General features: G+C 36.8%; 1 protein-coding gene across 5 annotated transcripts in view; it reads left to right on the top strand.

Moving 5' to 3' along the window:
* LOC121376990 (calmodulin-regulated spectrin-associated protein 1-B-like) overlaps positions 1–26,047 on the top strand; it is a 70,793-nt gene that overhangs the window by 15,440 nt on the left and 29,306 nt on the right. For all 5 annotated transcript variants that reach the window (XM_041504816.1, XM_041504819.1, XM_041504818.1 and 2 more), the window contains exons 2-10: positions 6,597–6,692; positions 7,533–7,638; positions 9,997–10,106; positions 11,804–11,889; positions 12,834–12,951; positions 15,230–15,359; positions 16,851–17,090; positions 18,064–18,202; positions 20,310–20,404. In XM_041504816.1, coding sequence (XP_041360750.1) covers positions 6,597–6,692; positions 7,533–7,638; positions 9,997–10,106; positions 11,804–11,889; positions 12,834–12,951; positions 15,230–15,359; positions 16,851–17,090; positions 18,064–18,202; positions 20,310–20,404 — 1,120 coding nt within the window. The remainder of the gene's footprint in view (positions 1–6,596; positions 6,693–7,532; positions 7,639–9,996; positions 10,107–11,803; positions 11,890–12,833; positions 12,952–15,229; positions 15,360–16,850; positions 17,091–18,063; positions 18,203–20,309; positions 20,405–26,047) is intronic.

The following is a 26,047-nucleotide window of genomic DNA, read 5'->3' as shown; positions in this document are numbered from 1 at the left end:
TTCCCTTGAAAATTCACCTAGCTGCTAACATTCATTGTACAAAACATAATCAGTGCTAAGTATTCATGCTTATATCATGTTCCTGCAGCCTATGTTATATTGTAGTTTTAAATCAATGATATTCACATACATATATATGTACACATGTACAGTTCCATGTGTATGTTTGTTTTTTGGGTGAGAAGTAGCCCAGTGGTACAGCGCTCGCTTGATGCACGGTCAGTTTAGGATTGATCCCCGCCGGTGGGCCCATTGGGCTATTTCTCGATCCAGCCAGTGCACCACGACTGGTACATCAAAGGTCATGGCATGTACTATCCTGTCTATGGGATGGTGCATATAAAAGATCCCTTGCTGCTAATTGAAAAGAGTAGCCCATGAAGTGGCGACAGCAGGTTTCCTCACTCAATATCTGTGTGGTTCTTAACCATATGTTTGATGCCATATAACCATAAATAAAATGTGTTGAGTGCGTCGTTAAATAAAATATTTCCTTATGTTTGTTTGGTTTGTTTAATGACACCACTAGAGCACATTGATTTATTAACGGTAGACTAAACTCCAGCAAGAGCCTTATGTGTTGGAAAGATGCATACCCGGACCACCAACACATACTGACACTTTAACAAATGAAACACGCGTAATTTGAGAATTAATAAAAAACCGTGATTATTCCTGCTAACTGGGGGCAGCCAGTTTGTTTTGTTTTTATGACGTCCGGTGGTATAGCTTGGGGCAAAGTGACGTCAGCTCAGGTCCAACTTCTCTATTGTGCACAGTGTAAACAAATGCTCTAATTTACGACAAGGCGCTTCGCTTGTATTGGATGTCAAACATTTGGTAATTTTTACATATACATACATGTAGTCTTAGAGAGGTTATTTCTTGTTCCAGCCAATGCACTACGACTGGTATATCAAAAGCAGTGGTATGTGCTATCCTGTCTGTGAAATGGTGCATATAAAAGATCCCTTGCTACCAATGGAAACATTTAGCGGGTTTCCTCTCTAAGACTTTATGTCAAAATGACCAAATGTTTGACATCCAATAACCGATGAATTAATAAATCAATTGCTCTAGTGGTGTCGTTAAAACAAGCTAACTCTAAAATTGTCACAAGTAAAGGGAGTTAATTCACAGTCATTTTTAATTTTGATGTAAATACAGCTTTTTCAATAAGGCTTATAAAATTGGAACAGCTGTTATTGGAAAAGAAAACATACATATATATGTATTAATGTCTTCTATCACTGAACTACAACTTTGCAACAACAAAATTTTGATCTGCTTTTAACTTTATTATAAAGTTACCTTTAAGTGAGTCACACAGTAGCTACCTGTGTATATCTATATACTTATTGTTACCTGAGGTCGCTGCTTTCATAACAGGAACACAATTAACAAAAGGCAGCTTTCTTGATAACGCGATGTGGTCTTTATATATCTCCTCTTCAAGGAAATGATGGTGTGTCGTCAACTGTGAAATAGTTTTGATCTTTTTGTATGTGTCACCATCCGGCTTAAGAAGATAATTTACCACAGGTGAATATGTTTTTGTATCGGCGGCCGGCCAGAGACTAACTGCCCCGGGTTTTTTTTTTTAGTTTCCATGTGGCTTTTACAAGTAAACAGGTTGTGGATGTGTTACTGTGTGCATGTGTGTGCTTCTTATTCGGCTTCAAATGAGGAGAAGGATTTTAAAAGGATTAGGAATTAATGTAACACTGATTCTCTGTGAGGGTTTAAATGTGCAAGATTGTGGTTTCAAATCAAAGCTGTGTGGAGTTTCTTTTAAAACTTGAAAGTAGATTAAGGGATTACGGTGTTTCATGTTTTTCTTTTCCAATGTGTAGGTTGCTACCTTCCATGTCAGTTGCTTGTATAGTGTACATGCATATTTAAATGTATGTACCTGTATGTATCTTACAAAGTTCTGTAATCAAGTTGTTTATATTTTGTTAAAGCAAATACAAATACTAATAATTTATGTGTATGTGCAGGAAGGTGGATGTGGGTATTTTCTTAGATTTGTTGCTTCTTTTAAAAAGAAGTCAGTTTGTTGTTGTATAATGTATATCGTAAATAAAATATAATATAAAGAATGAAAATAAATAAGTTTTTTGGTTGATGGAATGTTAATAGCAAGGTGTCCATTATGTTTTGAAGTACATTGTCAAGGTTCACATACGCTTGAAAAGGCCCTAAATTTGAAGGGTTGCTCTGAAAAGCGCTATATTTTATGGGCAAGCTCACAAAAACCCCTAAATTGGGTCATATAAGCCCTGAAATTGTTAAGACATTTTTCTTCTTCTGGAAACATCAAATAAATTGCCAAAAATACATCGATATCTACTTTCATTTGTTGATCTCTGTGCTCGCTCAAACATTGGTATGTAAACAAAGCCAAAATGTTACCATTTCTGTAGACAGTGTGATTAAACAGCAACATACAAATAATCTTGGCATGGAACATTTAGGCTGATCATATTCTCCGGTTGCCGATTTATTTTGATTAACCTTCTAAAGTATGTTTTACATTCAGAAATTGGACGACGGGATCCGATTTGACAAAATTATATTTTACTGAGCATCAGTTCTCAGATTGATAAAATTGAGGTGTGTTTAATGTGAAGGACTAGAATGTCTGATGTTGATGAGGACCACAAGTGTGGTGATAATACACACATGTACATTGATGAGGACCATGAGTGTGTTGATGATGCTTACAGTGATGAGGACCACAAGTGTGGTGATAATAAGTGCATGTACATTGATGAGGACCATAATTGTGTTGATGATGCTAATAAAGATGAGGACCACGGATGTGGTGAAAATAAGCACATGTACATTGATGAGGATCACAACTTCAAGTATGGTGATAATACACACATGTACATTGATGAGGACCACATGTGTGTTGATAAGGACCACAAGTATGGTGATAATACACACACGTACATTGATGAGGACCATGGGTGTGTTGATGAGGACCATGGGTGTGTTGATGATGCTTATAGTGATGAAGAACACTTCTCTGATGACTCTCTAGAAGCGGCAGACTCTGGTCTGTCGGTTCTCACGGAAACCGTTGATTCTGTAAGTAAGGCACAGTTACAGTGCTGAGTGCAAATGTATTTAACGTAATGTATGTACCTGTAACTGTAACTGCTGTACAGTCATATTTAAAGTTTGTATTAACAACACCACTAGAGCACATTAATTTATACTAACATCTTGTCTGTTCTCACAGAAACGGTTGATTCTATAAGTAATGCTAAGCTACAGTGCAAATGTAATATGTATCAACCAGTGTTTGACAAATGTTTGAGAAAGTCACTAGCCCTCACAGAAGCTTTGACTAGTGTCACATTGTATTATAGTAATATACAACATGTACACTAGTTGATAGTTTGCACTAGCCTGGACCATAAATTCACTAGCCAGGTCCGAGGACTAGTGGAATTGTAGAACTAAGTACTGTAGATGTAGATATACTGTAACAGTACAGTCCTATTTAAAGTTTGTTTTAACAACACCACTAGAGCACATTGATTTACACATACATGTAGTCTTAGGAATGAATGAATGAATAAATGAATGTTTAATGACACCCCAACACAAAAATACACATCGGCTATTGGGTGTCACAAATGGTAAGCATATGAAAATATTATTTATATATTTTATGTAAAACCACAGTGTAAGGAGCTGTGGGTGGAAAAAAAAAAACCCCGTTACATATATATATATGAACATGTGTTAGTTTCTAACCCTTAAAATGCACATCAGATATTAGCTGAATTTGTACTCGGTAAATACAGGGCTAGCTCTGGCTTAGCAAAACAATTCGCTAAATTGTCTTTAAATATGCAAAATCCACTGTCATTTTTCAACAGAATACATGCAATGTTTTCACCATATCAAAATAAAATTTGCTAATTGTTCCTGAAATTTGCAATTGGCCAATTTGGCGAGTGGCAGAGCTAGCCATTGGGTACACAGCACAGTAAATTCACTTTACTTTGCAACAACAATTTAGTACAGACAATACAAAAGTACTGTAATGTTATGTGTATAGCCCGCTGCACCGGATAAGCTGCATTATGTAATAAATGGTTATTGTGTAAAAAAAAAAAAATACTATCAGATAGACCGCTCTGACAAATAAGCCCACATTACCTTGAGCGGTTAACGCCTGGTGAAGAAAACGAGCGAGACGATTTGATACTACATACCATGCTTTTGTTTTTTATTTTGTCTACGCACCACATTTGGCAATAAATGGTTATTGAGTAAAAAAAAAAAAAGATCGTATTTAACCCGCAGCAGCAGATAAACCGCAGGGGAAAATTTTCAATGTTTTAAAACGTATAACCCGTGGGCTATTATATACATTAAATTATGGTAAACTGCTTTTGTGGTGACGCTTCTGATTGTTGATTGCAAATTCTGAGGACTTGTTACTTATCTACATGTATGTACTGTATCTATTCAGCCGTACAGATGTCAGTGAGTTAATTTTTCATGTACATGTTACGTACATTTGAAGTAACTGATAATGTGATATGAAACCAAAGTGTTATTTTTCACTTTTATAATGTACATAATACATGTATAGTACATATTGTACGAACAAATGTGGACACGTTAATTTTAAGTATCAGACACTATAAAATTTATATGGGTAATATTTGTTAAAAAAAAATTAACACTTAATTACAGGTGCACACAGGTACATACAGAGCTCTGTAACATACTTGTACGTCTCTTTAACTTAATTGCTTTGTCACACCTACACCAATTAAATACATGCTTCACGTACATTAGCTATTTTGTACCTGTATAAAGTGAACCCAAGTGCCTGTACAAATGTATGTTTTGAAGATCCCATGTGTACAAATCTATCTATATATTTACTGTGTGGAGTGTAAAACACTTGGTGATTTACATCACGTATGTTTGCACCTGTGTGAGGTGTGTGAAGGTATTTTAAACATTTGATACAGGATTTGTTGACACACATATTAAAGATGTGTGGCTGAAGAAGGCGGACTAAGAGATGGTTTACCGTGTTCCTTGTAAAAAAAAATGTACCATTTTATTATTATTTATCAAACCCCCAAAATCCCCTTTCTTACTTGCGTCTTCATTTATTAGTCCCCTACCGGACCAACAGGAGGGAGCTATAGGTTCCATGTCCTTTTGTCTGTCGGTCCATCCGTCCGTCCGTCCATCCATCTGTGCCACATGTTTTCCAGATAGTTTTTTTCAGAACTGAAAGCCTTGTGATATTGAGCTAAAATTGTGGAAGCGCAAATAAAAGATCCCTTGCTGCCAATCGGAAGAGTAGCCCATGTAGTGGCGACAGCGGGTTTCCTCTCAAAATCTGTGTGGTCCTTAACCTTATGTCTGACGCCATATAACCGTAAATAAAATGTGTTGAGTGCGTCGTTAAATAAAACACTTCTTTCTTTTCTTTTTCTTCTAAAATTGTGTGTATAGCTTCATCATGTACTGTTACAGATGAAGTTTGACTTTCATGTCGATTTACCCATTTTTGACGGATTTATGGCCCTTGAACTTAGGATATATGAAAAAAAATTCTCCAGACTTTTTTTCAGAAGACCTTTAGATATTGGGTTGAAATTTTGTGTATGGGTTTATCACGTACTGTTACAGATCAAGTTTGATGTTCATGGCGATTTACTCTTTTTAACGGAGTAGCTTTACAGATCTAGTTGAAGGTTGTTGTTTTTTCTCAATCCTTTGATATATTGAGATGAAATTTTCTGGATACATGTAGCTTTATTATGTACTGTTACAGATCAAGCTTAACTTTCATTGCATTTTACCCATTTTTAATAGTTATGGCCCTTGAACGTAGGCGATACGAAAAAAAAAAAAAATCCAGACTTTTTCTCGCAATGAATCAAGATATTTTGTATACATGTATATAGCTTTATCATGTACTGTTACAGATCGTGTTACAGTTTCATGGCAATTTACCCATTTTCCATAGTTATGGCCCTTGAACTTAGGAGATATGAAAATTTGTTAGGCACTGTAGGGGACATGTATAGCTTTAACATTACTTCTCAGAATGCTTGTTTTAAAAAAATCATAAAAAAAAAAAAAATCTAAACTGTGGACTACATGTACATTGTATATTTGAAAAAAAAATTCAAGGCATGTTTTTTTTTTGCCGTGGACATTTTGTTTGTTTGTTTCTTTTGCTTATTTTCGTGCTTATATCCAATTAAGGTTCAAGCACACTGTCCTAGGCACACATCAGCTATCTGGACTGTCTGTCCAGGACAGTGAGTTACATCTAGTTGTTAGTGGTTAGTGAGAGAAACAAGGATGTAGTGGTCTTACACCTACCCAGTGAGTCATTAAAACTCGCTCTAGGTGGGAGCCGGTACCGGGCTGTGAACCCTGTACCTACCAGCCTTATGTCCGATGGCTTAACCACAACACCACCGAGGCTGGTTGTCATTTTTGTAATTGCAGGGGTTGACTGGACCAAATGTTTTGCTAACATTACTAAATTTGTCAATTGTATTTTGTTTACAGTGATCTTACTTTTGTTGTTACAGGCAAAACTAAAATCATCGTTGGCTTGGATCCTACAGAAAGCATACAGAGAAATCGTTCCGCCTGAATTTAAAGATCCTTTCTATGAAAATTCAGATGTGAGTATAGAGAAATTTGTCAATTTTTCAGTGGTGGCCGATATACATATACATATACATATACATATACATATACATATACATATATATATATCCTATAACTTACCCATTATATCCATGTCATAAACCCATGTGATAATTTACTTTATTAACCAGGTTAATAATGGTATGCAAATTTGCAAGGTCTCTAGGTAATGTGTTGCTGTGGATAGGTCATTTGCTTATAAGCCAACAAGACCCGTGTACCTGAGGGTAACATTTTCAAAGATTTGTTTAAAATGCGTGATGTCAAACTAATCTGTGCTAATCATGATGACATCATATTACTGATGGCGGTGACTTTAGTACTGTGATTTACTAAAAAATTAATTAGAATGTTATTTTAGAAGTGTTATAGGATCAACAGAATATGTAAAATATCAGAGCAGAGCCTCGACAAATAGCGATTAACATAGACTCGGTTGATACTTGTGATGAATCCTTTATATATATGTGATACTTGTATGTTGCAGAGATGCTATTGCTAACATTGATGTTTTTAGCATAATATCTGTGAGTTAACTAAAAGCAGATTTGCACAAATTTATTTTGCTTGAAATACAGGGTTTTAAAATTTTTGATTAGTGATAGTTTGGTGGTGAGTTGAAAATTGAGTAGCAGTTACTATTTGATGTTTTAGATTTTAGGATTCACTGAGGTATCTTTAACCAACCATTCATTAACTTTCCTTTGCTCTCTGTTGCAAAAAAACGTAGTATGTAATGTAATTTTTGTTTGATGTGTTGTTAATCACATTCCTTTCATCTCGTATATGTGTCAGTGTGTGGTGTTTTGTTGCAGGGCGGATTCCAGGTGAAGCCACAGCTCATCAACAGCCTGGTGTCCAGCGATGTGTACTGTCAGGCGTGCGCCAGCATGTTCTCCGAGACCTCACAGCAGTGGCAGGGTATGTCAAAACGCTTTACACATGTATGTTAGTCTAATAGCCAACGTACTTAAAGGGGCGTTCTCATTATGCAATTTTTACACATGTATGTTAGTCTAACAGCCAACGTACTTAAAGGGGCGTTCTCATTATGCGATTTTTACACATGTATGTTAGTCTAACAGCCAACGTACTTAAAGGGGCGTTCTCATTATGCGATTTTTACACATGTATGTTAGTTTAACAGCCAACGTACTTAAAGGGGCATTCTCATTATGCGATTTTCACACATGTATGTTAGTCTAACAACCAACGTACTTAAAGGGGCATTCTCATTATGCGATTTTCACACATGTATGTTAGTCTAACAGCCAACGTACTTAAAGGGGCATTCTCATTATGCGATTTTCACACATGTATGTTAGTTTAACAGCCAACATACTTAAAGGGGCGTTCTCATTATGCGACGGTGCAGGACGTAACGCATTGGTAAAGCACTGGCTTGATGCACGGTCAGTCTTGAGACCGATGCCCGTCGGTGGGCCCATTGGGCTATTTCTCATTCCAGCCAGTGCACCACAACTGGCATATCAAAGGATGTGGTATGTGCTATCCTGTGTATGGGATGGTGCATATAAAAGATCCCTTGTTGCTAATCGAAAAGAGTAGCCCATGAAGTGGCGATAGCGGGTTTCCTCCCTCAATATTTGTGTGGTCCTTAACCATATGTCTGACGCCATATAACTGTAAATGAAATGTGTTGAGTTCGTCATTAAATAAAACATTTCCTTCTTCTTCTAACAGCCAACATACTTAAAGGCGTTCTCATTATGCTAGGGTGCGGGACTTAACGTATTGGTAAAGCACTCGCTTGATGCACGGTCGGTCTGAGATCGATCCCCATTGATGGGCCATTCGGCTGTTTCCTGATTTTTAATCATCCGTATAGTGTTTCTGCTCTATGTCCCAAAATTGTCATATTCTCCTTTACAAATTTACGATAAGGTTTCGACTGATGCTTTGCATACATTCTTAATGAAAGAAAGAAAGAAATGTTTTATTTAATGACACACTCAATACATTTTATTTACGGTTATATGGCGTCAGACATATGGTTAAGGACCACACAGATTTTGAGAGGAAACCCGCTGTCGTCACTTCATGGGCTACTCTTTCTGATTTGCAGCAAGGGATCTTTTATTTGCGCTTCCCACAGGCAGGATAGCACAAACCATGGCCTTTGTTGAACCAGTTATGGATCACTGGTCGGTGCAAGTGGTTTACACCTACCCATTGAGCCTTGTGGAGCACTCACTCAGGGTTTGGAATCGGTATCTGGATTAAAAATCCCATGCCTCGACTGGGATCCGAACCCAGTACCTACCAGCCTATAGACTGATGGCCTAACCACGACGCCACCGAGGCCGGTACATTCTTAATGAGGGCAAGTCTTAAGTATCCGACCACCATTAATAAAAATTACCCGAATTTTTTTGGTTGTAAACCACTTGATCTCTGCATTTTGGTCTGCAGGCTCCATATTCATAAACGTACTTAAGTCAATGTATGATACTTATTTATGTACTTTAAGTATGTATTTAGGTATCATACATTGACTTAAGTATGTTTATAAATACGGAGCCAGGCCTCCAAAAATTGTGAGAGTTAAATTCATATTTAACAGTTTGCAGGACTAGCTCTGGCAGTCGCCAAACAACTGGCAAATTTTATTTTGATTTGGCAAAAATAACTTTACTACATTTTATTATAAAATAACTGGTTTTCTGCCATTTTTGAAGTTTTTAATAAATAATTTGGCAAAACTTTGAGTTCACTCAGAGCTAGCCCTGGTTTGGTGAACGACAGCTTGAAAAAAAAACTATAAAGTGTGTCGACTGGATTGTAATTTAGTTTTGGTCGTAAAAGTTACCAGATTCATAACTGCCCACCTAGCTGGCATGGTAGCTGCTATTATGTATTTATTAATTTATTTTATTTTATTTTATTTTATTTTATTTTATTTTATTTATTTTTATTTATTTTTTTATTTATTTATTTATTGCTATTATTTATTTTTATTTATTTTTTTTATTTTTTTATTTTTATTTATTTATTTATATTGCTATTATTTATTTTTATTTATTTTATTTATTTATTTATTTATTTTACTTATTTATTTATTTATTTATTTATATTGCTATTATTTATTTTATTTATTTATTTATTTATTTTACTTATTTATTTATTTATTTATTTATTTATATTGCTATTATTTATTTTTATTTATTTATTTATTTATTTATTTATTATTTTATTTATTTATATACTTATTTATTTAATTATTTATTTAATTATTTATTTACTTATTTATTTTCTCAGGTCACTGTAGCATCATCCAGGTGTTGTCTCGGAAAGGTATCTACGTCATGGAGAAAGACGAATCCGCTGTTACTGAGACCATCCTCATGCAGACCGCTCCATTCAGAGTTGTGGGTGTTCTTTTCTTGGTTTAGGGTCTTCTTAAAACATACATTTTAACATCACTCGGATGACGTGATTTATTATACCAAGAATTTTATGATTCACCTTTTTATCTGATTTCAGCTTCTTCTTTTTTACTCATGAAACATTTCTCATAAAGTAGATTTGATTGATCAATGTTGTTAAAAAAGAGACCTTTTTGGACAAGGTCCCATTTCTGGATGGGGTAATTCTGCACTATTTAATCATAACTGGGATGGTTTCAGACAATTGAAGGATGCCGTACACCATTGTTAAATTAATGTATAAGAACAGACATAATTGCACAAATATGAAAGCTTTGCATCAGATTCAGAAGTTTTAGTGCCACTTGCTTTTGGGAAAGCGTCTCTGTTTTGTATTGCAAAGCACTTGTATAAATCTCTGTACATAGTTGTCAGCTTTTTAAAGATGACTTGAGCTTTAGTTTTTAAATGAATATTACATCCCTGTTGCCCAGAGTAAAAGTGCAGAAATAGGAAGTACTTAAAATATGGCCTGCTGAACATTATTTTTCTAAAAAAAGCAGGCCAAAAAAAAAAGAAGAAATACTTCCTGCTAAGAATTCAGTGTTCCTGCCAGAAATAAATTTTTGTGTATGGCAGTATGGAATTGAATGCAACCACAGTCAATTAGGGGGGGGGGTATGGTGGGCCTCCCCTAGAAAGAAAATGAGTTAAAATTAGGGTTAGGGTTAAGTAAATCATACAGTAATGATAAGAGTCTTTTAAAAACAAATCTGCAAAAATATTTGGATGTGGCACCGTACCCGTTTTACCATCTGACAGAAACTCTGCCTAGATTGTTTAATGTTCCAAAAATGCATAGCGATCTCTGAAACTTACGTAGTGAATTACGATGCACTTCCCTGCATCTGATGTGTAATGGATTGCAAATGACAATGCATTTTTTTCCATCATTGTTTGTCTGATATATCTAGGATAATTACCGACTTCACTAGCCCTAGAAACCCTGCATACATGAATTATAAATCTTAAATCATGGAATATTATGTTCAGGATGGTGTTGCGATTTGCTACAGGGTGTATACTACCAAATCAAATCCCATAGACGACAATAGTAACATATGGCTAAAACTACTACCTGCAACGTATCAACCGACATAAACGCCACGGATATAAATACTACCACCCCTTACACTTAAAGTGAATCAGAAAAAAATGGGGGTCAAGCTGCTCGTTTCTGAGATAACGGGTAGCGTCTATGACTACCCTAGTTTCGCACAAAATTCGAGTACTTTTTTTTACAGGTACCCCATACATGTTTCAAGCACAAAGCTACTTGACACATTGGAACTAGATGAAATAAAATTGCACATTTTTTTTACCCAGATAAAACTATTATTTTTTACAACCAACACACATTTATAACCAATCACAGGACTTGTGGTGTTCACTTCTCTATCAAAAGTTGGGTGCACCTCGAACTTTGACCCAGCCGGAAGTTATTTGGTTTAGTACTACCTACACAAGTTTCAGAGATCACTACACAATTTTGAAATATTAACCAGTAGTTGCTAATCAAATTTGCAATTGACAAGAAGTATCGCTAATCAAGATTTTGCAAACAACATGTTCCCTGTTTATGTGCTTATTGCCATGTCATTTACAGTATTTTGAACTATTAAACTGTGTGTGTGTTACAGAACGCCCACCTTGCCCTGATTGACTCTCTGATGTTGGCGTACGCTAGTGAGATCGTGTCCGTGGAGCGAGCAGTTCATGCTGTCAGGTTCGTTTCACATTTTGTATTGTATAGTGTTATTAAAGGGATAGACCCTAGTTTTAAACACCAAGGCATGTTTTTCACGTAAACCGTAGTTTCATCCCGCAAAAATGGACACTAAGTTTGGTTAATTTACAAACCTGTAACAAATTTGGATACAACAGAGTGAAACGAGAGTCTGTTACATTGAAATACCCTTAAAAATAGACTAAAATGCAATTCCATAATCATTACTTCTCAGACGCACATGTTTTTTTAAAAATATGAAAAATGCATTTTGTGGTATTAGAAACAGCAGGATGACCAGAAACACTTCGGTTGTACGGAAATGGATTATCTAAACAATAAAATATAAGTAATGTTTGACTTCAGTGATCATGGACGGGTCTAATTGTGAAAAATATGCCTTAGTGTTTAAAAACTAGGGTCTGTCCCTTTAAAAAAAAAAGTGAAATAATTTTTTTTTCAAAATTAAATATACTTATAGGGAATGTGATATTTGAGACCTAATTTAATTAATTAATAGAGTAGGTATGTCTGAGTAAAAATATGGAGATGTAGTTTGAGATTGAATTAAAACAGTGAAATAGCGCACTGCTACTTGGTGTTAAAATAAAAAAAGAATACATTTTTATTTGACTTACATTAGCAACTACACGTATGGTCAAAGGATGTTGAAGAAAGAATGGTGTGCAACTGTAAGAAATTTAATTTTGATGATCTGTTCCAAATACTTGACACTGCAGGTTTAAACGAACCCACAAATATTTAACTTATTTTTATTCTATTTGAATTATGATCCACAATTATTCCATGTGTAATGGTCCTGGAATTTTGGTAAAATGTCTCCTGGAATTTGTTTAAGCTACAAGTGTATGAACCGTGTTTAAGTCCGTGGAATTCTCGTTTTAGTAATGAGATTATTATCAAAGAGCTGTTTTTGCTTGCAGACGAATTACAACATTTAATGCATCCAGTGAGCTTCCGTCTAGCACAGAGGATGCGATAGTTTTCTGGTTGAACAAAGTTTGTGTGGCTGCCCAGGCACGGGAGAAGAAATCACAGCAGGTCAGTATGATATTTTTAAAAATCAAGAGTGAGATGGGTTAGTGTTAGAGAGATGGTATTTTGCATAGGCATTTTCAAGTGGGTGGGATCTAACTCATTATTATTTTATTTTTTTTAAACAAAAAACCCAAAACAAACCGCCTCAAACATTTAACACGGAGACAAAGATTTTATTTTTTTTGTTGGCTATTACAAACATGGATGATGATGAGATGAATGGTGAAGCTGCAGTATTTCCATTTCGGTATATGACTACTTGACAGGGCCATGCTCCACGTAACCTGCATTGCATACACTCGGGAGACACACCCATAATCGCACCCGTCAAGTGGGTGAAACTCGGTGTATGTGGCTTTACACCTACCAATTGAGCCTAGTGGTGCACTCACTCTGGGTTGGAAAGAAAAAAGAAAGAAAGAAATGTTTTGTTTAACGACATACTCAGCACATTTTATTTATGGTTATTTGGCGTCAGACATGGTTAAGGACCATACCGATATTGAGAGAGAAAACCCGCTGTCGCCACTTCATGGGCTACTCTTTTCGATTAGCAGCAAGGGATCTTTTATATGCACCATCCCACAGATAGGGTTCACTCTGGGTTGTAGCCGATACTGGCATGAAAAATCCCCCATATATATTGAGGATTTTCTTTTTTTTCAAAAAAGATAATATAAATTGTATGTTTTTATCCACACATTTGTTTCACGTCTTCCACATTGCTGTTAAAAAACATTACACTACAAGTCTGATTTTGAGACTAATTCTGTTTCTCAATTTGTGGCGTTTTGCTTCCATCTTAAAGTCTGAGACACAAAGATTGCTTCTTCCTCCACAAAGCCCAGTGGTAAATGCGTGGTCGGTCTGGGATCGATCCTCGTTGGTTGACCCATTGGGCTATTTCTTGTTCCAGCCAGTGCACCACTACTGGCATATCAAAGGCTGTGGTATGTACTACCTTGTCTGTGGGATGGTGCGTATAAAAGATCCCTTGCTGCTAATCGAAAAAGAGTAGCCTATGAAGTGGCGACAGCCCTTTTCCTCTCTCAATATCTGTGTGGTCCTTAACCATATGTCTGACGCCATATAACCATAAATAAAATGTGTTGAGTGCGTCGTTAAATAAAACATTTCCTTCCTACAGCTGTCAGCTGTTTGTCTTATACACTATATTGGGGCAAGATGTAGCCCAGTGGAAAAGTGCTCGTCTGATACGCGGTCAGTCTGGGATCGATCCCAGTAGGTGGGCCCATTGGCAAGTGTGGAAGGGAACGAGAGTGATCACTCACCTTTACTGGTAAAGACTGAGTTATGCATTTCTAATTGAATTATTTTGTAGATATTTTTAGTGGTAAAGCACTCGCTTGAACTGCGGTCGGTTTGGGATCGATCCCTGTCAGTGGGCTATTTCTCTCATTCCAGCTAGTGTACCACGACTGGTATATCTAAGGCTGTGGTATGTGCAGGGTTCGTACGCGCCTGGAAAACCCTTGAAAACCCTTAAAAATAAACTAATGTATTCCAGTGCTTGAATACCCTTGAAAATCATCTTGCGGTCTGGAAAACCCTTGAAAATTATAATTTAATGTCAAATAAAATATAAACGCCTAAAACGGAGGCTTTATTTACTTTATTTAACATGTAATTAAATTATTTGTTTCATTTCCGCGGCACAATCAAATGCCAATCGTCTGGCCAATCGATGTTTACTGGCTCAGTTGACGTGTGAATGTTTGTTGTTGTTTTTTATCTTGCGATGCGAGGATCACGCGGCCACGAGATCCAAGCGACAGCGTCGCCATATTGGAAAAGAAAGTTTGTCACTTTTTGCCGCTGGGTATTTAGCAAGTTCAGGGAGCGTGTCAAGTTAATGAATCTATTGTAAACCCACAAAGATGGTTGGCACTTGCGTGTTTAACAACCTGTGGAAACTCGGTACGGTCCTGGAATTTTGGTAAAGTTGACCTGGAAAGTGCTTGAAACCCCCTGGAATTTTGACTTCCTTTAAGTGTATGAACCCTGTATGTGGTATCCTGTCTGTGGTATCCTGTCTGTGGGATGGTGCAAATAAAAGATCCCTTGAGCATAGTTACTGATGGAAAAATCTACCATGTTTCCTCTCTGAGACTATATGTCAGAATTAAACGTTTGACAATAGCCGATGATTAATAAATCAATGTGCACAAGGGGTGTCATTCATTCATTCAAGAGGTGTGTCATTAAACAAAACAAACTTTAACTGTTTGTCTTATACAACATATTGTTAAACTGTTTACAGATTGAAAGTGTGAGTCCGTCAGATGCCAGAACTGTTCCAGTGATGACAGACATGCTAAAGGACATCGGAGACGGATGTTCTGTGGCTCTTGTCTGCAGTTTCTACTGTCCGCAGTCACTCAACCAACAGGGTTTGTTATAAACATTTTCATTTAGGTTTTTATAAAAGTCTTAGCCATGACCAAAATCAAGGTGATTTGCAGTTCAAATAAAATGTATTAAATGTTTGATTGTAAGGCAGTTGATCAGTTTGCAGCTCCTAAAGTCCGAACCAAAATGTTAAGAACTACGATAAATTGATCTACTTTTAGTATTTGTTAGATTTTACCCACATTTTGTCCAGACAGAAATCTTGAAAAAACCATTATAATGACACAGATTCCACATACCAGATGATAACCATGTCAGCTATATCGACTTCACTGAGATCGCAAAGGGGAAAAAGCATGTAATTTTGTGCCGGCTGCAATCATAACATGTTATGGTATAAAAGCAAATGTGATGACATCATATTAATTTTTTTTTATAAGTATTTGTTTGTTTGAAGATACCACTAGCGATCATTGATTTTGTTATGTCACATACTTTGGAGGCTTTCACCCCTCTTGAAGAATATTCCATAAAAAAGTAAAATGGCAGACGGCTGGAAACTGCATGTATTTTTCCCTATGCTATCTCAGCGAATTTGATACTGGCGACATTGTTACAGTCTCATATGTGCAATCTGTGTCACTGTAATGTTTTTTTCACAACTTGTGTCTGGACAAAATTTGGGGTAAATATTACAGTAATTAAAGGTAGAGTAATTTATCGTAGTTTTTAACAATTTGGTTTGGACAGTAAACATTTCCAGCTGAGTGTGGAGGGGAGGGTGAGTGATCTCTTGCCGTTTGTGGTTCTCACTCTTCTTTCGGGGACAGATCTGGTGGGTTGTTTTTCATTTACATTTAATGGGTTGTTTTCCATTTACATTTCACATTTACATTTAATGGGTTGTTTTCCCTTTACATTTAATGGGTTGTTTTCCATTTACATTTAATGGGTTGTTTAAAGAGCGAAATCACCATATGCGATGTTACAATTGAGTTTGACCGATATGGAAAAAATACAGAAAAATCAACCTCCACTGAGGGTATTCAAACTAGAGACCCTCATTGTGAGAGTCCAGCACTATCAACTGAGCTAATAGGGAAATTCCCACTAGCTTCCATCTTTCTCCTTCGCTGTTCTGGTCCGGACGTCTTTTCTTTATTCTTGTTAAATCTAAGCCAACATGGTGTTTTTTATTAGTCCTCTTCCGGTCCTATAGGTTTCATCTCTGTCTGTCTGACCGTCTGTCTGTCCCACATATTGTTTTGCAGATGTTTTTTTCAGAAGGCATTGAGATACTGAGCTGACATTTTGTGTATAGCTTTATCATGTACTGTAACAGATCAAGTTTGACATCCATTGCAAATTACCCATTTTTGACAGAGTTATGGCCCTTGAACTTGGGAGATTTTTTTTTTTTTTAAGTCTTGAGATATTAAACGGGAATTTTGTGTATAGGTTTAGCAGTACTCTCATAATGCTTGTGTATTTAAAGGTAAAATATGACCAAAAATTTACTGTTTTCTTTTCAGATATATGTCTGAAGAAAGACCTGGGCATTGCCGACTGTCTGTACAACCTGCGTCTGATTAAGATGTTCTGTGAGAAGCACCTGCCCACCAACTTCTTTCACTTCACGTACGAAGACCTGCTGTACTCGCGTGTCGCAGTGCGGGAAAACCTGCTAGCTTTCCTCGCCGAGCTCTTCTTCTGGTTCGAGATACAGAGACTCACTGAGACCGGCAGTCTCTTGAATGGACAAGACACTGAAGGTAAATATACAGGGGTCGAAAATACTGCTGGCTATACTAGTAAATATGCAGGGGTCACGTGTCGTGGTGTGGGAGCACCTTCTGGCGCCCCTCCGTGGAGCTCTGGTGTTCCTATTCTTCTGGTTTGAAATACAGAGACTCACTGAGACTGGCAGTCTCTTGAATGGACAAGTCACTGAAGGTAAATATACAGGGGTCGAAAATACTGCCGGCTATACTGGTAAATATGCAGGGGTCATGTGTTGCGGTGAGAGAGAACCTTCTGGCGTTCCTTGTGGAGCTATTCTTCTGGTTCGAGATACAGAGACTCACCGAGAGCAGCAGTCTCTTGAATGGACAAGACATTGAAGATATATATGCAGGACTGAAAATACTGCCGGCCTGACACGTTTTTGGCGGTCGACATCACCACAGGGCCAAGAGACTTCTACCTGCTATCCCGTTGCTACGGCAATTATTTTGTGTTTGGTCCAGCAGCTTTAGGTTTGGTCTGGCAGAATTTGTAGCATGTCCGGAATGGAATTTCAGCCAGTTTGAACACCTAATATCTCCTGTGTGAGATGTGATAGATTGCAGGATCGATTACTCTCAGTGGAGTTTGTTTGTTCTCGTTTTTGTTCCCCGACGCAACTAGTGTCCCATATCTGGTACATCAACAGTTGTCAGGTGTATTGCCATTATAGAAAGAGATGGCGAAAGTACATTTGTGAATGTCTTGTCTTGTCTGTCTGTCTGTCTGCCTTGTCTGTCTTGTCTGTCTGTCTGTCTGTCTGTCTCTCTCTCTCTCTCTCTCTCTCTCTCTCTCTCTCTCTCTCTCTCTCTCTCTCTCTCTCTCTCTCTCTCTCTCTCTCTCTCTCTCTCTCTCTCTCTCTCTCTCTCTCTCTCTCTCTAGTACTAGTATTGATTTATTAATAAGCTGTTGTGTCATAAAAAATTTCCCAAAGTTTTTTAAATATTTTGGTTTTACTTTCAGCAATACGACCTGGTTCTGGCAAGCCTGGTGTCACAAAACATCAAGTTCCAATCAGCAACGCAACCAAACGCAGCTTTCACAAAACCAACGATTCCAGATTTCCCAATACCCCAGATCTGAACAAATCAAATTCCACACCGTAAGTTATTCCTAGATACAGGTATTTCATTAAAAGGTTGTGTCACTACATATCATGCTGTATGCATGTCCTGTATTAGGATATATATTATAATACTAGGCTAAGTGTATTATTTATAAAAGAGAGGACATCATTTTGAGGAAGTTTTCTTTCTTACAGAAAACCATTATACACGTTGAAAGCGATGTAATTTCATCGTCTCCGTCTAGTTATGTTGTCTCCTTCTAGTTACATTAGCTAATACTTAAATTTCTGTTACATTAATTACAACGTAACGTCATCCCATTGGTCCAGACATAACAACAGGAGTTGGGTAATTTTTCGATGAACGTAAAAATTATGACATCAGGGAACATCATATCTGATGACACCATTTTATATGGGCAAGTTGTCTTATTAAGCGTTATTTTTTATGGATAAGAAATAATTCAAAATAAAGTATGACGTTTTAGTGTTATTATTAAGCAAATATGATTCAAATTTAATTACAAGTATGGTCTATAATTTCTTTTACATTCATCTGAGTATGAACAAACAATCATCCGCAAGCTTATGTGAGAATGGCTTCGCCGATTCACACAGTTTGTGGATGATTTTTTTTGGTTCATACCCCGATGTATGTAAACGAAATAACAGACAATCCTTAATGTTTTCACACAGTCCTTATTAATTCATAAAACGTAATAATATGGATAATAAAGAAATTTTTACACTCGCATGTGAGTCATGTATTGCCATTACTCTTGCTTGGGCAATGCAAGAATTGTGACACTTGTTTCGTAAAATCTTTATTAAACATTTTAACTGCATATTTACTGCAGTGTTTTTGCCAGAAAGAAATTTTTGGGTATGGCGCTATGGAATTGAATGCAACCACAGTCACAGGGGGGTATGAGGGGGACTCCTCCAAAAAGAAAATGGGTTACGTTTAGGGTTAGGGTTAAGAAAATCATACAGTAATGATAAGAGTAATTAATTTTGTCAAAAGGTTAACTTAAAAAAAAAAAAAAATCTGCCAAAAAATTTACCCTCTGGCAGAAACCCGGTACTGCTATACTAAAACTTTCCAGGCGAGTGTGAAAGGAAACAAGAGTGATTACTCACCTTTATTGGCGAAGACCGAGTTATGCATTTCTAATTGAATTATTTTGTAGATATTTTTAGTGGTAAAGTGTTCTCTTGATGCGCTGTTGGTCTGAGATCGATCCCTGTCCGTGGTCACAGTGGGCTATATCTCGCTCCAGCCAGTGCTCCATGATTGGTACACCAAAGGTCGTGGTATGTGCTATCCAGTCTATGAGATGGTGCATATAAAAGATCCCTTGCCACTAATTGAAAAATTGTAGCGGGTTTCCTTTCTAAGACTACATGTCTAACTAGTGGTGTTGTTAAACAAAACAAGCTTTTAGTTCCAATAGCTGATGATTAATAAATCAATGTGCTCTAGTGGTGTCGTTAAACAAAACAAGCTTTTAGTTCCCATAGCCGATGATTAATAAATCAATGTGCTCTAGGTGGTGTCGTTAAACAAAACAAGCTTTCAGTTCCAATAGCTGATGATTAATAAATCAATGTGCTCTAGTGGTGTCGTTAAACAAAACAAGCTTTTAGTTCCAATAGCTGATGATTAATAAATCAATGTGCTCTAGTGGTGTCGTTAAACAAAACAAGCTTTTAGTTCCCATAGCCGATGATTAATAAATCAATGTGCTCTAGGTGGTGTCGTTAAACAAAACAAGCTTTCAGTTCCAATAGCCGATGATTAATAAATCAATGTGCTCTAGTGGTGTCGTTAAACAAAACAAGCTTTTAGTTCCAATAGCCGATGATTAATAAATCAATGTGCTCTAGTGGTGTCGTTAAACAAAACAAGCTTTTAGTTCCAATAGCCGATAATTAATAAATCAATGTGCTCTAGTGGTGTCGTTAAACAAAACAAGCTTTTAGTTCCAATAGCCGATGATTAATAAATCAATGTGCTCTAGTGGTGTCGTTAAACAAAACAAGCTTTTAGTTCCAATAGCTGATGATTAATAAATCAATGTGCTCTAGTGGTGTCGTTAAACAAAACAAGCTTTTAGTTGTAAAGTTTTTTGTTTTTTTCAAGGCATATATCACAAAACCGGCAGGTCTTGCTGCAGAAACGTCAAAATGGCTCACCTCTAGACAACCGAATGGATGGAGAGGCACAGCAAAGAACTGGTGAGATTATGCACAATTTTCTAAAGAAAGTCATATATATATATATACACATACACATACACATACCAGGGCTCACCCTGGATCAAAAATACCTGTAGCCAAAATATTAGCCAAATGGAATTTTTATTAGCCATATTCAAAATGCTTTAGCCAAATTTGTTTTACGCAGTACTGTATAGAGTATTTATATATGAATATGAAAATGTATCTTTTTCAGCTAATTGTGTACAAACTGGAATAAATAGGAATAACAAAACCTCAATGGGGTTATGGGCAGTTAATATATTACTTTGAGTTTTTTTCAGCGTGGGTGGGGTTGGGATGGGGTTAAACAATATCTTCAGAGTTTGAAGCCAGTACCCCATACACCCACCCCCACTTCTAAGGCCTATGACATTAAATTAACAAACATAGAGAGATATGGGGGTGGGTGGATGGTGTTGTTTTTTCTTTCTTCTTTTTTTCCCAAATAAAAATTTGAGAGCTTTTATTTCTTTAAATAGCAATCTTTATGTTAGTTTAAATAAGTTAGTGTTTTTTTTTTTGTTTTTTTTTGTTTTTTTTTAAGTGACCCATCAATTCCACATCCCAAACGATTTCATAATTTGTGCCATGTTGTTGCTGTTGATTTCAGCGTCGTGTTAAATGCTTGTTGTGATTTCTGCTTATAAAATACCTCGGCTAAGAATGCCGACTTCACCACAGTATACTCCATTTATTCAAAAAAACAAAAACAACAAATCCTTTAATAAAATTAATATTTACGGTCTTTTTAAAATCCAGCTAACTTATTAAATGTCACCTCACAGTCTTACAAATTTATATCTAAAATTATCTAACAAATATTATTGTAAACTAAGTTTATTCAGTGTACATTTAACTGCAATTTGTATAAATATAATTTAAATACTGCATGTTCATTTCCGGCGATCGCGATCTGCATGCGTGCTCTCAACCATGGGTACGAAATTAACAAAGACAAAGGAATAAACAAAAACTGCAGTTTGGTATTCATTGATGCGAATAACTATTGTTTTTCTACAAATTTACTTTTGCGTAATCGTATTGTTTAATGTCCGCAACGATGTCTCTTGACACGCGGGTGTCAACTGACTCTGAAGCATGACGTATATTCGCACCGAGAGCTGACCTCAGTTCAGCCAACGAACGTTCTTCCTAACGTTCGCGAAATATTTGATTGGTGTTCGTCGTGTCCATTTGGTTTAACGTGAAGCGCACAAACCAGTCTAACGAACGTTTTGTTTTCACTCGGTCTGGCTGAACTCAGACGTTGAGATGGCCTACATGTCTTTTGGCCCTGAACTGGCATGTGTATTCAAATTGACACCATTGTCGGTCTGTTTTTATTACTTTGGTTCAAAGATTTTACAAAGTAAAAATAACAAGTTACAGATCTTCCAGACATTGCTGTCATACATGTTGAATGCATGCCGTTAAAATTAATAACCGTGATTATTAAAATAAGCAAACATTATAAGGCCTACGCTGTATTTTGCATGACACCGCTTCTCGTTACCGGTTGCGAGATCGCTATTACGCTAATTGAATGTTTGAGGTGTCGGATAGATTATGTAACGGTTTGTTCACACCAGAAGACAGAAAATGGCTTAGCCAAAATTTTAGCCACTTGCAAATTTTATTAGCCATTTTTTGTAAAAATTAGCCAATGGCTAATTTGGCTACCGACAGCGCGAGCCCTGCATACACATACACATACACATACACATACACATACACATACACATACACATACACAGTATAACCTCGATTTAACGCCAACCAATGTTCCAAAATAATTTTGGCGTTATATCGAGTTTGCAGTATAGTGAGAGTGCCTTGGGTTTACTACCAGTCTTTTTTTTTTTTTTTTTGAGTACTGAACAATTTCTCTTTTTTTAACAGCGTCTAATACGATACGTTTTCACTTTAAATCTATTCTGCTATAATAAAATGCATTACCGGTGTCGTCGTATTTATGCCAAAGCTAAATAGCAACTTAACATGAGGCCATGGTCGAAATATGCTTGAGCATAATAAAACTTACCGAAAGTTTGTTTATTAATTAAACTTGAGTCGTTGCTGCCAGCACTTCAAAGACCTGACGTAACAATCCGCGATTGAAATAATAAATCTAATGCACCCTTCTGTCACGTGATCACTATAGCGGCTGTTTTTTCTATACCGAGTGTTGATTGGACACAAACACCGCGCCTGCCTAAACAATTCTAGCACTTACATCCGTTAATTGCTACACAATAAACAAAAACAGATTCAGTATGTACTGCCAGTGTACAACTGTGTTAGGATTTCCCCAATCAACAGATCGCTAGTAATTATGTCACTATAATCAACTTTGTGACCAGACCATTGGTGGCAAAATCGAGGGAATTATAATGGCTAAATGGAGTTCGGTTGAAAAACGTCGTTGGCGGATGGCGGATGGCGGATACCGAGGGTGGCGTTATATCGAGGGAAATAAACATGAATGAAAACGGTACTTTAAAGAAAGTTGGCAGTATGCGAGGTTGGCGTTAAATCGGGGGCAATAAATCGAGGGTACACTGTATTGAGAAGCATAAATATATACACAGTGGGTGTTTCACTCATATTTTGTTATAGAAATGTCTTATTATATAATTATGTTAATCATGTGGACAAATGACACATTGGTAACAACTGTAACCGAAAGACGATATTGTATAAATTAGAAAAAATGAAATAAAATGTGTTTGAAAGAACCTGACAACTTGGTGTTGATTGGAATAAAGAGCGTGATTTGGCTCAGTCAGTTGAATGCTCGTTAGACGCTTGCATCGCAGGATCGAACCACTTCTGTGGATCCATTCAGCTGATTATTTTTTTTCTCATTCCAACAAGTGCATCACAACTGGTCAAAGGCCATGGTATGCAGGTGCGCCTCAGTGTAAAATATAGTGGTATGGCTCAAGTTTGCCAGACATTTCTTTCAAATTCACCTGGGAAGGACATGAAATGGAAATGGGAAAGGAAAGGAAAATGTTTTATTTAATGACGCACTCAACACATTTTATTTACGGTTATATGGTGTCCGGGAAGGACATTGTCACAGATACAACAAATATAACCCACAAAGAAAATCCCCCCCCCCCCCCCCCCCCCCGGTACAGCCATGTTGTACCTAATTGAAAAGTGGTATGATCAAGGCCGTACCGTCTGCACAGCCCCTGGTATGTGCTTTCCTGTCTGTGGGAAAGTGCATAAAAGATCCCTTGCTACTAATGGAAAAATGTAGCGTGTTTCCTCTCTAAGACTATGTCAGAGTTACCAAATGTTTGACATCCAATAGCCGATGATTAATTAATCAATGTGCTCTAGTGATGTCGTTAAACAAAACAAACATTTTATTGGAGTAAAACAGCTTTTGTTTTCAGCATTACTTACCATGGCATATTGAAGAAAGCCAAAAAACATAAATATTAAAAATTGCTTTTATAGGACGAAACACATACATGTATGTGCAAAACGATTTTCACATGCAATGCTGTGTTATTGTGACAAACACAAAGTTACATATTTTGCTTCAGATGCATTTCATTCCAATCTGAGCAAAATCCTCTTTAACTTACAACTGTTACAAATATGCCATTTGTTTGCATATGATGTGATATTTTTGTATGAAAATATTGAGAGAAATACCCATCAGTTATTTAGGCCCCTCAATATAGTAAGAGTGTCTTGGGTGTAATATGTTTTAAATGTATCATTATTTTGGACCGGCCTCGGTGGTGTAGTGGTTAGGCCATCGGTTTACAGGCTGGTAGGTACTGGGTTCGGATCCCAGTCGAGGCATGGGATTTTTAATATAGATACCGACTCCAAACCCTGAGTGAGTGCTCCGCAAGGCTCAATGGGTAGGTGTAAACCACTTGCACCGACCAGTGTGTCGTTAAATAAAACACTTCTTTCTTTCATTATTTTTGGATAAAAAGTAATCTTTATTTTAATTGAAATAGCATCAGTGTATCGGCTACTAATAGTACTATAAGTGTGCTTAAAACGTCCAGCATGGCAGGGTTAAAAATTAACATGAAAACCATGGTCGCCGGCAGGGCCAGTTGAAGAAAAATCTTACTAGCCATTCTAAAATTCAACTAGCCCTCCAATTATCACATTGGAATTAAACTAGAGTGTTTTCTTGTTGAATAATAACTGTTTGCTTTAAAGAAAACCGATGAATTGATGTTTAACTTCATAATGAATAAAGTAAAACTTCATATAAAAACATGTTATTAAGTTTTAAACCCATACCAAGTCAAAAACATTTTTAAAAAAGAAATCCAGTATAAATAAACATGTTTCTCTACAAAGTACCATTAAATTAAACATTAAATCTCATTTTCAGTAGAGGGTAAAAGAGAATGCAGTAGAAACAGACTAAATGTAGAACTGCGCATGCGTTAGTAAACTAGTCTGGAAGTGGCAGTCCTCTGGTGATGCAAGAGGGATGGAACAAAACTTTGTGATGATGCAAGATGGGTGAAACTCCCAGCAAATGATTTCCATCGGGAGTGGCTGTTCTCCTAGATAGAGATCCATGGAATCATCCACTGTTTTGCCAAATGCCCATTCGACTCTGCTTTGTGCAGAGATACGGCCCTACTCATGTATTACGGTTGTGTCCTTCAGATTACCTTGAATGTTCCATCAGTTGCCGTAAAACTTGTATCACAAAAAAAGAGTTAACCTATGCAGTTTGATGGTAATTTGCAAAGATTTTTTGTTTTAATTTACACTGCACTTTTACCTCCATTAAAAGGTTACTTGAGATAGTATGGGTTTAAAGCTTAATAAACTAATATGTTTTTATTTTAATTTTATCTTTATTCATTATGTGTCTTCTGCTGCCAGATCTGTAGTTCACGCCAACATAGACGCGGTGTGTTTTGTCGTATTCAATTCAGTATCAGTGTTTCTTCTTTAACTAGTACCATACTCGCCAGACATTAAAATCGATGGTCGCCCAACGGACTACCTTTGAACAGTTTTTAGTCACCCTTAGCCAATAAAGGTCGCCATGGGCGACTGGGAGACTGCTAATTTTCAACCCTGGCATGGTTCTGCTAAAACGAGGATGACAATTTTTATATGGAAACAGGGTAGTCAAAAAGAAAGAAAGAAATGTTTTATTTAACGACACACTCAACACATTTTACTAACGGTTATATGGTGTCAGACATATGGTTAACATCCACACAGATACTGAGAGAGGAAACCTGCTGTCGACACTTCATGAGCTACTCTTTCCAATTAGCAGCATGGGTTCTTTTATATGTACCATCCTACAGACAGGGTAGTACATACCACAGCCTTTGATATACCAGTTGTGGTGCACTGTCTGGAACGAGAAATAGTCCACCAACGCGGATCGATCCCACACTGAAAAATGCATCGAGCGAACACTTTACTAATGGCCTATGTCACACCCCTATGGTAATCAGAAATACTTCATGTTATGTGTCAAACATTACCAAGAGTGGGTTGATTCTTCCCTCCTTCTCTCCCCCTCCCCCCCCCCCCCCCCCCCCCCCCCCCCAGTCAGAATGGTACTTATTTTGCATTTATATTTACACATAAGTTTGTTTC

This window comes from Gigantopelta aegis, chromosome 7 (assembly GCF_016097555.1).
Source record: "Gigantopelta aegis isolate Gae_Host chromosome 7, Gae_host_genome, whole genome shotgun sequence".
Lineage (NCBI taxonomy): Eukaryota > Metazoa > Mollusca > Gastropoda > Neomphalida > Peltospiridae > Gigantopelta > Gigantopelta aegis.
Note: the sequence above shows the minus strand (reverse complement) of the source record. Positions and strands in the feature narration are given on the sequence as shown.